The sequence below is a fragment of the Diutina rugosa genome, assembly GCF_008704595.1.
Source record: "Diutina rugosa strain CBS 613 chromosome Unknown scaffold4_size502443, whole genome shotgun sequence".
In the NCBI taxonomy this organism is placed as follows: domain Eukaryota; kingdom Fungi; phylum Ascomycota; class Pichiomycetes; order Serinales; family Debaryomycetaceae; genus Diutina; species Diutina rugosa.
The window spans coordinates 442,305-456,861 of NW_022995100.1; the positions used below are offsets into that span (position 1 = coordinate 442,305).

Genomic DNA, 14,557 nt, shown 5'->3' on the forward strand with positions numbered 1-14,557 from the left:
GTTTACCAAGAATATCTGAACAAAGGATTTTCCATATCAGTAAAATCTCCGAATTCGACGTTCTCCATATTGGCGAACTTATTATATATTTCGGTGCCAACAAGTTTCTCTTTACGCCAGTTGCGAACAACGTAAACTGCCCATATGCACATAATGAAGAAAAGCGACAATACCGCAGAACACATCATGGTGGTCTTTGCGGTTTGGTAAAACGGCTCTTCACTTTCCTTGAAGGTTTGTGGACCAATCAAGTTACCCACGCAATAACCGATCAAGAAAAATGAGTTGAACGTGACTTTCTTTGTATGTCCCGCCACATTCGAGGCGAAACAAGAAAGAAGACAAGCACCAGGCAATAAAGAGATCGTATTGATAACATAACCGCCATATTTGGCATTGTCTGATGGTCCATACGCAATTAGTATAAGTGCAATCATATAGATAACTGCACCAAAAGTACAAACAGCCATTCTCAGTTTGATGTAGCGTTCACAGTAGGAAAGACCCATACAAGCAACGATTTGAAAAGCATAGCAAGGCATATCCATCAAAATCTGCATCTCATCTTTGAAACCCATGCCCTCAAGGAGGAGTACAGAAAAATTTTGTAACCCGCCATTTCCAATATTATTGAAGACACCAAAGAGGAAAAAAAGCCAGACCTGAACATCCATTAAACACTCACGGAATTGATACCATTTCCATTTCGGATTGCCAAACCCTTGTTGGTTCTCTCTGATTCTTTCCACGACCATTTGCTTTTCCCTTTCATTTAAAAACCACGCTTTTGACGGATTGTCGGGCATGTGGAAAAAGTAAAATACCCCATACAAAATAGTGATGGGACCCATGATAATGAAACACACCTGCCACCCAGGGATGAGATAAGAGTACTGATGTTTGTATAAACCGTAGGCCATTGCATCGCCCAAAAGCCCACCAAATCCCATCAGAGCATAAAATAAAGTTGTACGAAACAATTGCTCTTCAGCTTTGTACCATTGGCCCACCACTATCATACAACCTGGCAACACAGCCAGTTCTAACATACCCAAAATGGTTCTCCATGTGATAAAGGAAGCATACGCTGGGATAGCCATCAAGCAAAGATCAGCACCCCAAAGCATAATAAAAATTGCAAGGGTTTTCAGGGCAGGGAATCGTTGCAAACAACGCACACCAATCGGAGTGAATACGAGATAACCAAGGTAAAATGAAGAAGCCACCCAAGGATACATGTCTCCATGCATACCGAGAGCTTCTCTAAATCCAAGCATAAGAGCAGCTGTTGTTGTAACCTTGGCGATGAATTGAAGAATAATGATCAAAATCATCGGTGGTTGTATGTACATGTCAATCTTCCGTAAAAGACGCTTATCCTCCTCTGGAGTGACTTCAATCCGTTGTTCGGCATACTTGAGAGCGATATCCCCTTCTTGTTTTTCACCAGTTCGCGGTGAGCGGATCACGGTGAGTTCTGGGGTATAACCACTTTCATCTTCGAAACTTACGACAACCAGAGTTGTCCGCAGACTAATTTTCTCTTTCATTTTGCTGGGCTACTTGATAGAAGACCTACTGTGGGATATATATTCTTTTAGTCAACTTCCGTGGGGAAGGAATTTCCATCGGAATTTACGGAATTGACTTACGAATCCGGTATATCTCGCATATCGTGTGTGGGGCAATGAAATATTCGAAGGCTGTCAGGCAATCAATTCACAATGATGAACTACTTGATCCACGACGAAATATCACCATGTGCCTTTCTCAATATTCCGCTTCAATTTGGCTCGATTATAAGGAAATTGATTGCAATGGAGGACATCTGCGACTTCACTAGCAATACGGCGTACAATATCAACGTCAATCGGAATTGTGGATCCAAAATGGTAATTTGACCCGCATTCGATCTCGAAAAAAAAGTCCCAACTAGTCGTCTGCTGTTCAGAAAGGTACAGGCGATGCCATTGTGGATTTTACGCGTTTGGATTCACGTCTCCCAGTCTTAATTTCTCAGGGCAATGGACTTCAATCTTTATTGGTAATCAGTATTCATGTCATGAAAGGCAATACTTCTGCAATACTAAGTGAGCTATCAGTTGAATTTCGTATGTTGAGAATCAGAAGCATTTGAAATGCAACGCTTAAGTCTAACCTGTAACTCAAGATACTACTAGGCTGTCAAAATTCCCTTGCTCAAGGCGATAAAGACACTACACACCGAAACTCAGCACTTGTGAAATTTTCCCACACATGTTAACCTGGAACCTAGGGAAATTTCCCAAATCCATCGTTCAGTTCCGTTCGCGTCTCCCAAAATCTATTCGGCGCGTTCAGCCGAAACAGGGTTAGAATGCTGCTACCGTGGCTTGTATTCCCGTGGCCGAAGAAGTCCGCTTGTCTGGTGACATCAGACAACGACAGGAGAGTATATTCGACCCCACCCGCTGCTCAAAGACACTTTCCTATCGACCCACTGACGCGTGTAAGCGACAATGAAATTGACAATGATGAAAAGGATGATGTCGAGGAAGAGAAGGATGATGCCGAGGAAGGTAACGATGATGCCGAGGAAGGTAACGATGAGGGAGAAGAGTTTGAAGAGAATAAAGAAGGCGAGGAAAAGGAGAATGTCGATGATGGTGCTGACATTGTTGATCACGGTGCTGATAATGATAAAGAGTGTAATACGAATGATTCCAACGATGAAGACATTGAGCCAGATGATTCATCTCAGTCGCAACTTATCACGGACGTCAACCAACGTGCGGACCCTGATGAAGATGCTGTTCGTCATTTTAGTGATCACGGACTGCAATCCCTAAACAACGCCTCTCCTCACGAGGAGTCAGAGGAGTCGGAGGAGTCAGATGACTCAGACATGGAAAAAGAATGTCTTGAGGATTCCATGAAGTGCTCAATTGTCGGGGTTTCACACAATTGTGGATTGGGAGGTGCTGAAACCAGCTCGAAGTCCTGCAATGAAAAGCTATCGGGTATTAATGAATCACTTGCTGCCGACACTACATCGAGCCCGACAATTGCTCATGAAGAGCGTGAGTCCTCGGGTATTGCTCCAGTTCAAATGCGTGGCGACGAAGTCTCATCAACTGTGAATCAACCCTCCATAAAAGCCTGCTCCAATGCAAACATGTCGCAACCTCGTCAACAAATACTCACCAAACATGGCCACAATGTGGAGTTGGGGTTGAAGATTCTTCTGCCTTCGTATGATGGAAATCCTAATTCGGAAGAGTCTCCGTCGTCCCAAGAACAAATATCATCCTTCACAACAGAAGAAGTGCAGCAAACGAAGCCATCGCTGGTATTCAAGCCGAGTTTAAAGGCACTCAAAAGCATCGGCTCTACGCCAAGTCACAATTCTCAGCTGTTGAAAATTGGTAAACTGAATGAGGTTCCAGCGGTCTCATATACAAATTATGACTATCTCGAAAGGAAATGGAGCCTGAATGGCGGTCGCTTCTATCCTTGGGAGCATTACGAACTTGCAAAGTGTATGGCGCGCCAGTACAACTTGCGACCGATTTCAATCGATCGCTTTGTTGAAATGGCTACCAAGGACGTCAAGGAGTTCATGTACAAAATGTACAAAATTGCCATCTGCAATACAGGTCCTCCTTTGAAGCATTCCATATATAAGGACTCGCCTTTGGTTAAACTGGACCGCGTCCTTTCTGGGTGGAAGCCTCCCTCAGTACTCATGACTCCTATGGTTTTACCCATGTACTTCAGCTACGTTCAAATGTGTGAGAACACTAAAACTGACTTGTTGCCTTTCCCAGGAACTATCGAGAGTAGAGAATTCATGAAGGAGTGGACGGAACGCAAACGCTGTCCATTCAGATGTTCAAACCGAAGATATTATGGGGTTGAAACCCATATTTTGGGTAATCACTACAAGAATGGTCATTGCGACGGTTGCGACCAGCGGGTTGAAAGCGCTTCTGATTTCCTTTTGCATGCAGAAACTTGTCCTAGCATTTTAACTGGTAATTCACTGCAAACTGGTTTCAACGATGAGTCTTCGGATTCTGAGGAGGTTTCGATTATTGCTGTTGCAAACAGGAGCCCTTTGAAGATACATAAGAGGCGCAGAGTTGACACAGATAGTGAGGATGACAAATCTGAGAGTAAGCATCACTCCACTTTTCTAGGTCGCTTGACAAAACGTCATCAGCTGTCTTCAAGATCCCAACGGCCCATTCATAGAAGCCACGGCAAGCTGAAACCGTCATTGAGTTCAAGTCCACAAACGGTGATTGGGCAATCTACTTTACTAGAGGCTGGTACTCAGAGATCGCCCCCACATCATCCTAGCTACGATATCAGGCTTCACAATTCGCTGCCAGTAGCTGACCAGAATGATTATGACGTGGTATCCACTCAGGATGCAAAGGTTACGAGAAACGTTTACCCATCGCAATCACTTGTCCACGTACCGGCTTCCCCAATTACGGCTGACTTTTCAATCGGTCCTCCGCTGTCAGAGATCGATATTTGCGAAGGTTGGAGATGCCCTTATCCTCACTGTAGTGCGGTCTTCAATGAAAATTATATGTTAATGATGCACCTCGACCTTCATGCTGAGCGACGGATGGCCAAATATAGTTGTCCCTACGTGAAACTGGATTTGTGTAAGGAGGAGATTGTCGTGAACAAGGCTCAATTTGAGGAACACATGGAAGCAGCTCATTACGATTCATTCGCTGAGGGTTATTCCGCTGGAAAGTGCAAGCATTGTAGCAAGACTTTCGCTTCTGTTGACATGTTTCTTTCTCATACGGGCGATTGTGTTTCAACATACAAATCCCTGCAGCTCGATATGAATAAGGGGCAAGGCAGCACATAATCGGATAAGTAGCGTAACTATAATACATATTTTTTCGTGAACTATATTAATCTTCGGCACTGCCATCTCGAGGTCGGTAAATAATGTTCTGCTCCTCTAAATCTGCCACCACATGAGGGGGTAACTTTCCGTTAACTTTGACGGCGTATAAGCCTGATACAAATGAATCAATGCGGAGCCAACGGGCCACCCAACTGCCTTTGTTGTCCAGTCCTAATGCCACTAAGCCCTCAAATGATGGCAGTGTGCAGTCATTGACCTGTCCATCCTCATTGTCAATGAAATGTAACACGCTTTCACAGTTCGGACAACCTTGATCAACAAATTTCTTCCATGGTTGAATGACACCACAAAGCATACACGCTCTTTCACTGCGTGATGACATGTTGAGCTGTGGTTATCTGGGGGTTCTTAATGGTGAATTTTCGCGCGCCACTTATTATGAGCACTGTTTACGAACATCTAAAAAACTAGTGCTACTAGCGAGTGCAAAAGGCTGATGCTTTTCCTTAAGCTTCTGAGTCGAAGGTTTGGTAATGGTTTGGCTTACAATAATCCGGGGTTTTTAATGGGGAGAAGAGGTTTGTCATTTGATCCTCACTCCATTATACAAACTATGACGCTGTCGCTTGAGGCAGTACATGCATCTACTGGTCTTCCATGGTGGGCCCTCATTCCTTTGACAACTTTTACTCTCAGGTCACTTTGGACATTACCGTTGGCCGTTCTTCAACGGCGTCGGATAACAAAGCAACTGAGGCTTCGACCCATCGTTAGCGCGATGTCCCCAATCTTTAAGCATAATCTTGCCAAGCAGGTTAATAAGGCAAAGGCCGAGGCAGCAACGGTGACGACTCATACGAATACCAAATCAGATACCACTTACATGCCCAAACACCCTCTCGTGAATATCAAATACGAGGAAATGCTTGTACTTACTGCTAAGGAAGTGCGTAAGCGGCAAAAAAAGTTGTTCAAAGACAATGGTGTTCCCATATGGAAAAACTTCATATTGCCAACGTTCCAAGTACCCCTTTGGATAGCAATGTCACTAACCATGCGCGATCTTTCTGGCTGGTCTACCTGGTTTTCCGCGGTCAATAAGCCATTGGATCAATCGTTATATTCCGAAGGGGCATTATGGTTTCAGGATTTAGCAGTTCTGGACCCATATCATGTGTTTCCCATTCTTATTGGAATAACAGCTCTAGGGAACATCGAATGGCTTTTCAAAACATTACAATTATCTCGTAACTCCCAACGACAAAAGATGAGAATTACCTTAGCTGATGCAATGGGTAATATTCTGAGGTTAGCGGTTGTATTTCTCATGGCCATTTCATACCATGCACCGGTAGCGTTGTGTTTGTATTGGTTATCATCGCAGGTGTACTCTTTGATACAAAATGTGATACTCGACCTCGTAATGCCTGTTACCTTCTTGAAGAATAGACGCCTTTCTGGCAAAGACCAAAAGAATCCCAATGCGTTTAATATTGTTGTTGAGCGTAATGATTCCTTGTAAATAGTTTAATCAATATCTTTAGGTCAATCTCAACATCGCGCGCTCGCAACCCTCGCGCTGTATAATCTTTTCGTCTTAAATTTTTCATCGCGGGATTCAAGTTGATATGGCTGTCAAGACAAACTTTGTCGGGCTCGTCGTGAGTCAAGGCAAGATGAACAAGACTGTCAAAGTCCGTGTCAATACTCACGTTTACGATAAAAAGGTGCACAAAGAAGTTATCAAGCGAAACCACTATCTTGTCCATGATGAGGGTAATATCTGCAAGGAAGGCGACATCGTCAGAATCGAACTGATCCCTAAGATACTGCCGCGAAAGTACTTTGCTGTTGCTGAAATCAAGGTCAATAAAGGTCAGCAATTTGCTCAGTACGAACTCGAGGCGAAGCTGAGAGTTGCAGAGGAGCACAAACGCAAACTTGCTGAATTTGAAGCCAACAAAGAAGGGCTTCAATCCGTCATCAGCAAAATTGAAGATTTACGTCTACTTGATGGCGTGTCAAAACAGATATCAACTGCCTCGGATGAGGATGCCGCTGGCCTTGCTAAAACCATCGATGAAATCAAAGCGAAATATGGGTTAAAGCTGTGGCCAACGACTCAACCAATTGTTAATCTTGAAATCAATGAAATGACAGAAAAGGCCTCTGCTCAAAAAGAACGTCAAGAGAATGTTGATGCAATCGTCGCTAAGGTTTTACTGGATGATTCTATAGTGGCTTCGATCTTGTCGAAGGTGGGCAAAGATGCTAGCGCTTTGAAGAAGCACACTCGTAAAAATCTCATCAGGAAGTACGTGTTGGATGTGAAAAATGAATTACCCGTAAACCTTTAACAGTCTTGTATATAGTATAGATGCGAAGATAAGTGCTACACGCATCTGAGTGGGTAACCAGTAGATACTCGCGCTGACATCAAAACTTGAAAATTCACCTTCTAAGTGACCATAATGAATAGACAAGTTTGTCGCCGAGCTGCCAGTTCGGCGTCACTTGTTAATAAGACGCCTTTGACTCAACTTGATAAGAAATGGGCGAAAATTTGGCTTGAAGAGTCTGGGTCTTTTCATCCAGGAAAGAAAAATGTTGATCCAAATGCACCTTCCTTCTATTGCTTGTCCATGTTTCCCTATCCTCTGGGAACACTCCATATGGGTCATTTGCGGGTCTATACTGTCAGTGATGTTATGGCTCGCTTCAAACGCTTGAAAGGATTCAATGTAATCCATCCCATGGGCTGGGATGCATTTGGGCTTCCAGCTGAGAACGCCGCCATTGAACGAGGCGTGAACCCGGCAGTATGGACAAAATCTAATATCAGCAAGATGAAAGATCAAATGCGTCTCATGTTGGCTGATTTTGATTGGGATCGTGAGGTGACCACTTGCTCTCCTGATTATTATAAATGGACACAAAAAATATTTTTACTACTATATGAACGTGGTTTGGCGTACCGGAAAGAAGCTGAAATCAACTGGGATCCCGTGGACAAAACAGTATTAGCTAACGAACAGGTCGATGCTGAAGGGCGCTCATGGAGAAGCGGTGCCCTCGTCGAGAAGCGAAATTTGAAGCAATGGTTCATCGGTATAACACAATACGCTGAAGCTTTGGAGAAGGATTTGAAGCTACTTAACGGGTGGCCACTGAAAGTTAAGGCAATGCAAAAAAATTGGATTGGAACTTCAAAAGGTGCAGAAGTCAAATTCCCTACCAACAACGGTAGGGTCATCACTGTCTATACTTCTCGTCCAGATACCTTGTTTAGTGTTCAATTTGTCGCTATAGCTTTGAATCACCCAATTGCTCAAGAGATTGCCAGGAATGACCCTAAACTCGAACAATTCATTAATAAAATGAAAGAAAAGGATGACCCTGAATCCAAGGATGGGTATCTCTTGCAAGGAACAAAGGCATCAATTCCGATAGACTTCGCTAACAAGAAATCACAGAAATTTGACGTTCCAGTATACGTTGCGCCCTATGTTTTGGGCAGCTATGGCCATGGTGCTGTCATGGGTTGTCCAGGGCATGACGATCGAGATTATGCTTTCTGGAAATTACATAATGCTGATAAGCCTATCTTACAGGTTGTATCTTCTGGCAAGGAAACCCCGGTACCTTTCACTGGTAAAACCGGCACACTTGAAGTTAGGCTGGATCAATTTCCTTTGGGACCTCTTTCACTTGGTAATTATGCTGGAATGACGAATACTGATGCGGGTAAGAGAATCACGGAGGTACTCTCCACTCTTCAAGCAGGTGGGCCTTCGACACAATTCAAAATCCGCGACTGGCTCATCTCGCGGCAGCGTTTTTGGGGTGCTCCAATCCCTATTGTGCATTGCAATGAGTGTGGAACAGTTCCTGTGCCCGACGATCAACTACCCGTACTTTTGCCTGAAATTGAAGGTGAAATTTTCGGGAAAGGAAATCCATTGACTAAGCTTCCAGAATTTACGAAAACAACATGTCCTAGTTGCGGCTCTGAAAATGCACGCCGCGAAACTGATACTATGGACACTTTTATGGATTCCTCCTGGTACTTTTTCCGATACCTAGATGCTCACAATAGCTCGGAACCTTTCGATAAGGACTTAGCTTCGAAGCACATTCCGGTGGATATGTACATTGGTGGTGTGGAGCACGCAATTCTTCACTTGTTGTATTCAAGATTCTTGGCCAAGTTTTTGGCAGACGTAGGGATGTGGAATTCTGAGTTGGCTAAAGCAAATCACTTTGAGCCTTTTCTTCAATTGGTGACTCAAGGCATGGTTCATGGTAAAACCTATACTGACCCTGTTACCGGTCGGTTTTTGAAGCCTGATGAACTTGATGAGCGGAAGCTCATCAAAGCGACGGGTGCAACACCGAAGATTAGTTATGAGAAGATGTCAAAGTCAAAATACAATGGTGCTGACCCTGCTGAATGCATCGCGAAGTATGGTGCTGATGCTACCCGAGCCCATATGTTGTTTCTGGCACCCTTGTCCGATCAGTTGAATTGGAATGAGGAACACATCGCTGGGATTACGAGATGGTTGGACAAAGTTTTAGGATTGGCTTCTCAAATCGGCCAATATGCTAATGAAAATACGAAGCGTCCATCAAGTGATGAATGTTTCAACGAAAAAGAATTGATTAAGTTGTATAATGGTACCTGCCTTGAAGATGCCATGTTGAATCAGGCTGAGTTTGATTTGATTAATGGGGTTAGCACCTTTATCAATAGAATCTCGAAACTGATTGATGAAGAGTTGGGGTTCAATACTATCATCTCAGATTATATGAAAATCACCAATGAGTTGATCTCGGCGATGAAATCGGAGAAGTACATTGACCCCCGCATATTGATACATTGTTACCAACAACTTGTTGTGGTCATGGCTCCAGTCACTCCCTCAGTGGCCGAAGAGGCATGGGAACTTTTACATCTTGCTCTTAACGAAGAGCACCAATCGGTGTTCTACCAAAAGTTTCCTGAAGTACTTCTCTTGTCTCTGCCATACGCCAATTATAATGTTTTCATAAATGGTAAGGCGCGGGGGTCGTTGAAAGGACCCAAAGCTTTGGAAAAGCAACCCGATGAGCTTCTCAAGTTGGTTCTTTCACAAGAGCAAATCTCCAAACATGTTCATGGCGACATAAAAAAAGTCATAACCAAGCCTGGGGTAATTAGTTTGATCACTAGAAAGTGACAATCTCATGTATATAGTTTAATGGCATAATGCATAGTCCTTCGAACTGAGCTGTCATGCATGAAATCGCTTTTCTGTCGGATTACGTGCGACCGTTTTCCAGTCAAACTCCTCACACCAAAATGATCGAAGCTACCTCTACAGAATAAATTACCAAACTCGTTGACGAGTATGACAACTTCTTATTTGATCGTGATGGGGTGATGTGGTTGAACTGTAAATTGATTCCCGGTATCAATAATACAATTGAAAGGCTTATTCGAAAGAACAAGAAGTTTGGCCGTATTTCGAATAACTCATCAGCCCTGAGAAAAACTTATATTGAACGGTTTAAAGCTATTGGAATTGATCTGGTAACAGAGCTGATAATGTTCCCTACGTATTATGCTGCTGCGTCGTACCTCCAAAATCATTGCAAATTTCCATCCAAATCTAGAGTATGGGTATTGGGTGAAATTGGAATCAGGGAAGAGTTGGAAAATGCTGGTTACATTGTTCTTGGATGCGAGGATCCCAAGTCGGATGAAGCATTTGATGCGTGACCCATTGCTCGTACCTGACCTAGACGTAAAAGCTGTTGTGGTTGGTTCCAGCAAAAAATTTAATTTTCTAAGAGTTGCAATGACTCTTCAATACTTGTTGAACCCTGACGTTGATTTCATTGGAGCTAATGTTGATAGAACATAGCCAGGACCAAAGTATGGTTCTTCCTGCTGGGGGTGCCGTGGTTCATGAAATGATGTACACATCAGGGCGTGAATGTATTAATGTTGGGAAACCTTGTTCGACTTTTCTACAAATTATTTTGGAAGAGCACCCCCTACCAAAAGACTTTAATGATTGGCGATACCTTGTACACCCGACGTCAAATTTGGTAACGATGGAAATCTTGGAGGCACTCTCTTTGTAATGACTGGTGGTACTTCAGAAGAAGAATTGAAACGTGTGATGGCTGGGCGAGACTCTATGAAGCCTGCTTACGTCATTGATTCAGCTGCATCATTGGCCAAAGCCGAATGATTAGACATTAATAGAATAAAAGATAGACATACAATGAATGCTTTCATTTCCCATAAAATATTAACCCAAAACCAGTATATTAAGCTAGAATCTAAAAAAATTACTCTTCATCTTCTTCTTCTTCTTCATCGTCAGCGACGTTGTAGAATTGCAATTGGTATTGGTTTTGCTTGACCGAGACGAATCTGATCCAGTCTCTGATTTGGTTCTTCTTCAAGAACTTCTTGGTCAAGTACTTGAGGTACTTACCCGAGAACTTGGTGTTCGAGACAACGACAACCTTGTTGTTTTCGGCAGTGACGGTAATGTCATCACCCAAGTTACCAACAATGTTGTCAACCTTGATGCGTTCGGTCAAGTACTTGATGTAGGCTTCTTGGTCGAAGACACCGTTTTCAATGGGGGCGGTGCAGTCAACAACGAACTTCTTAGCAGCCTTGGACTTCTTGGAGGTCTATTCCGTTAGCCTACCGCACGATTATCGACCCTTCACGGGAATGATAAAGACAGCAAAGCCCCGAAACAGGGTAATCAAACTAAAAACAGTTGTAAAAAAACCCTATTCATAGGGAAGCCTCTTATCCAACAATGTACTTACAATGGGAGCCATTCTTAGTAGTGATCAGAAATAATTTCACCTCAAAGATAACGATGTAAATTCTGCGCGCACCTCATTTTAGGGTAACTAGCCCTAGTCACGTGATCGGTGATTAGAAGCGAGCGAATGTTAGTAAGAACCTAACCATAATTGATGTTGGAGTATGCTCTATGAAGAAGTTTGATTAGAAAAGTCTATAGTTTTTCGTCTTACTTCAAAAGCTTTGTTCACGTAACAGAGATCTCATATCTATGAGTTAATTTTAAAAAAGGATACATTACTAAAACATAAAAAAGTATATATAAAAATCTCGTAAATCAATCTCGTAAATCAAGCTAAAGAATTGAATTCATCAGGGTCGTTATCAAGGTGCATCATTTCATCATACAATGCCCCAGCCTGACAAATCCACATTCCATCTATCAAATTAGGTTTTATTGTGGCTTGATAAGTTCGAACAGACAATACAAATTCTTGTCAACCGACATCACGGCCCCAAAATTATTAAATTCACCACAGTAGTTAGGTGCACTGAAAACCGTAACTAACTTTCTCTTGTTGAAAAATTCGTAGCCATCCTCAACAACCATGTGGCCTCTAACAATCAAGTCCATTTTGAATTGTTGGCAAAATTGGTCGACGTGACGTTTCCCGAAACAGTATGAAACTCCTCGATCGTTCTTCGGCCACGTAGTAGAGTTGTAGTTCTTAATTTGAGGATCAGGATCCAGCCAAAGTAAGTCTGCCAATAAACCTTTATCAGGTATATCAGTTGGTCTCTTGATTTGCTCGATTTGAGCCAAGTCATGAAGATCAGGAGACAAACCCCCGTGAATGCAAAAAATCTTATTGTTGATGGTAGCACCAATTGGAAGAGAATTGAAAACGTCAATGAAACTCTTCCACAATTTATGATTTCCCGAGATTGGAGGTAATCTTCGTTTGCACTCATCATAGAACCCATAGATTTTAGTGATATTCGCCAGTTCATGATTACCTCGCAACATGAAGAAATTCTCTGGATACTTAATCTTGAAGCATAACAACAACAAAATCAGCTCTAAGGATTTATAACCCCTATCGACGTAATCACCTAAGAATAGATAGTTAGTTTGAGGCGGAAATCCACAAGAGTTGAAGATGCGAATAAGGTCATGGAACTGACCATGAATATCACCAACAATCTTGACTGGCGGAGATAATTGCAAAAGCGTTGGCTGATCCAAAAAGATTTGACGCAGCTTAGCCAAGATGTATTTCATTTCTTGATGAGTCACAGGAAGCTTGTCCTTGCCCCGACGCATCTGCAGTTGAGACGGTTGCTTTTTGGAAGCTACATCAACTAAACGATCAATAACTGAGTCGATGTCGATATCCAACTTTCGAGAGGTAGGAACCAATGGAGGCAGTCCCGAACCCAGCAGATTTGACGAACTACTTGAAACTCGGCGAGTTGTTGGCTTCTGACCCGCACGACGAGAATCTTTTTTCGTAGTCAGTCGCTTTTTAGCGTCTTTAGTTTCTTCATCGCGGGCTTCACGAGACTTTGACTTGGTGGATGCAGCATTCGTGGTCACAGTAGTGTCTGGGTCTATGAATTTGCCAGTAGCCGGAGAATTAGAAAACAGCGACAACAGGTCGTCATCCTTGGAGTCTATGGTAGTGAATACGGGCAGCGTCAGGGCCACGGTGTCAACGCTCAGCAGATATAAATGAGGCTCTGACACGGGGGTGTTTTTGAGAAGCTGCGCCATGGAGGCACCGATTTCGAGATCGAGTTCATTAATCGTTTGCTTGTCGAGGTTTCCTGTGCGGCGATTGCTTGAGCCACGGCGAGGAGGCGTGGGTTGTTTGTCCAGTTTTTGATAGGAGGAAGTAGATTTGCGAGATTGGCTGGGGCCAATATTTATTGCCTTTGGATTTGAATATCGCTTACGCGATAGGTTTGGCTTTTCATCAGCGTCGTGGGTCGCTTCGGCGACTCCCAGGCCCGAGCCGGGTTGCGAGGTATTCGAAGTATGCTGACTATTTAGGGGTTCTTTGGACGGGCTATTTCCCATTTATCAAAAGCAAATACGCCGTTGGCTTGACTTAACTCGACAGGGAAGGGTGGTGGAACAAAAGATGAAGTGACCGTAGGATTTTTCGCACTGTATAAGTGGCGTTTTTTAATGATGGAAAAGGGGCATGGCCCACGTGAGCGGTGCAAGAATCGGTTTTGCTGCGACTCATGCCGCCTCGGCACCGCATCGGGAATGGTTGGAGGAGGTTAGAGTCACTTCGTGACATCTAGCATCGATTAATGAAACGTAGTCCCTAAGTGTCAAGAGTTAATCTAGCCACCAAATGTTATTTTGGTTCAAGTAAAACTTTTCCCCAACGCTGATTATTACCATTATGGATGGCGACGTGGCTCGCGTGAGAAGTAACTGATAAGAATGCGAAACAACTATCTCCGCGAAACCCGCATGGACACTTGGCCGGTATCGGGGAGAAAGAAAAATAATGACATCGTTACCATGTGGATTTAATGAGAATCTAGGGGCTTAGTGTGGCCGCAATAATGGGTTTGATGAGCTTGAAATGTAGTTTGCGGTTTTCAGATGACAGGGATTTATCAATTTCACGCCGCAAAACGAAAAGGGGATAGAGGCGCGTGCATTGCTATCAAATTGAGTAGTGCAAAACCACAATTCTTCGTGAGACCTTATGCCTAGAAAGATGCATGAAAAGGTGAGTCCTTGTAACGGTACATGTCTAAGGCTATGCCTTTTCGTGTCAAACGTGTGGAAAGCATGGGAGTAACCGGATGGTTAAGTTAAGGGTGTGATCACGAAGTTGACC

General features: G+C 43.3%; 7 protein-coding genes across 7 annotated transcripts; 5 read left to right on the forward strand and 2 right to left on the reverse strand. All coding sequences in view use genetic code 12, as the record gives it.

Annotated features, from left to right (window-relative positions):
- Positions 1-2: 2 nt before the first annotated feature.
- On the reverse strand, positions 3-1,550 carry DIURU_001713 (uncharacterized protein; the record flags this gene model as incomplete). Its single annotated transcript, XM_034154287.1, has 1 exon — positions 3-1,550. One exon carries the CDS (start codon positions 1,548-1,550, stop codon positions 3-5), a length of 1,548 nt encoding a protein of 515 aa, XP_034013671.1.
- An 806-nt stretch (positions 1,551-2,356) lies between these two features.
- DIURU_001714 (uncharacterized protein) lies at positions 2,357-4,873 on the forward strand (the record flags this gene model as incomplete). The annotated part of the gene is made up of 1 exon (XM_034154288.1): positions 2,357-4,873. The coding sequence occupies one exon, from the start codon at positions 2,357-2,359 to the stop codon at positions 4,871-4,873; it is 2,517 nt and encodes an 838-aa protein (XP_034013672.1).
- A 499-nt stretch (positions 4,874-5,372) lies between these two features.
- On the forward strand, positions 5,373-6,398 carry DIURU_001715 (membrane insertase; the record flags this gene model as incomplete). The annotated part of the gene is made up of 1 exon (XM_034154289.1): positions 5,373-6,398. One exon carries the CDS (start codon positions 5,373-5,375, stop codon positions 6,396-6,398), a length of 1,026 nt encoding a protein of 341 aa, XP_034013673.1.
- A 106-nt stretch (positions 6,399-6,504) lies between these two features.
- Positions 6,505-7,233, forward strand: DIURU_001716 (mitochondrial 37S ribosomal protein uS17m; the record flags this gene model as incomplete). Its single annotated transcript, XM_034154290.1, has 1 exon — positions 6,505-7,233. The coding sequence occupies one exon, from the start codon at positions 6,505-6,507 to the stop codon at positions 7,231-7,233; it is 729 nt and encodes a 242-aa protein (XP_034013674.1).
- A 114-nt stretch (positions 7,234-7,347) lies between these two features.
- Positions 7,348-10,095, forward strand: NAM2 (leucine--tRNA ligase; the record flags this gene model as incomplete). Its single annotated transcript, XM_034154291.1, has 1 exon — positions 7,348-10,095. One exon carries the CDS (start codon positions 7,348-7,350, stop codon positions 10,093-10,095), a length of 2,748 nt encoding a protein of 915 aa, XP_034013675.1.
- Positions 10,096-10,298: 203 nt separating this feature from the next.
- DIURU_001718 (uncharacterized protein) lies at positions 10,299-10,637 on the forward strand (the record flags this gene model as incomplete). The annotated part of the gene is made up of 1 exon (XM_034154292.1): positions 10,299-10,637. One exon carries the CDS (start codon positions 10,299-10,301, stop codon positions 10,635-10,637), a length of 339 nt encoding a protein of 112 aa, XP_034013676.1.
- A 578-nt stretch (positions 10,638-11,215) lies between these two features.
- Positions 11,216-13,773, reverse strand: SAL6 (Sal6p; the record flags this gene model as incomplete). The annotated part of the gene is made up of 2 exons (XM_034154293.1): positions 11,216-11,569; positions 12,259-13,773. 2 exons carry the CDS (start codon positions 13,771-13,773, stop codon positions 11,216-11,218), a joined length of 1,869 nt encoding a protein of 622 aa, XP_034013677.1.
- Between the last annotated feature and the right edge of the window lie 784 nt (positions 13,774-14,557).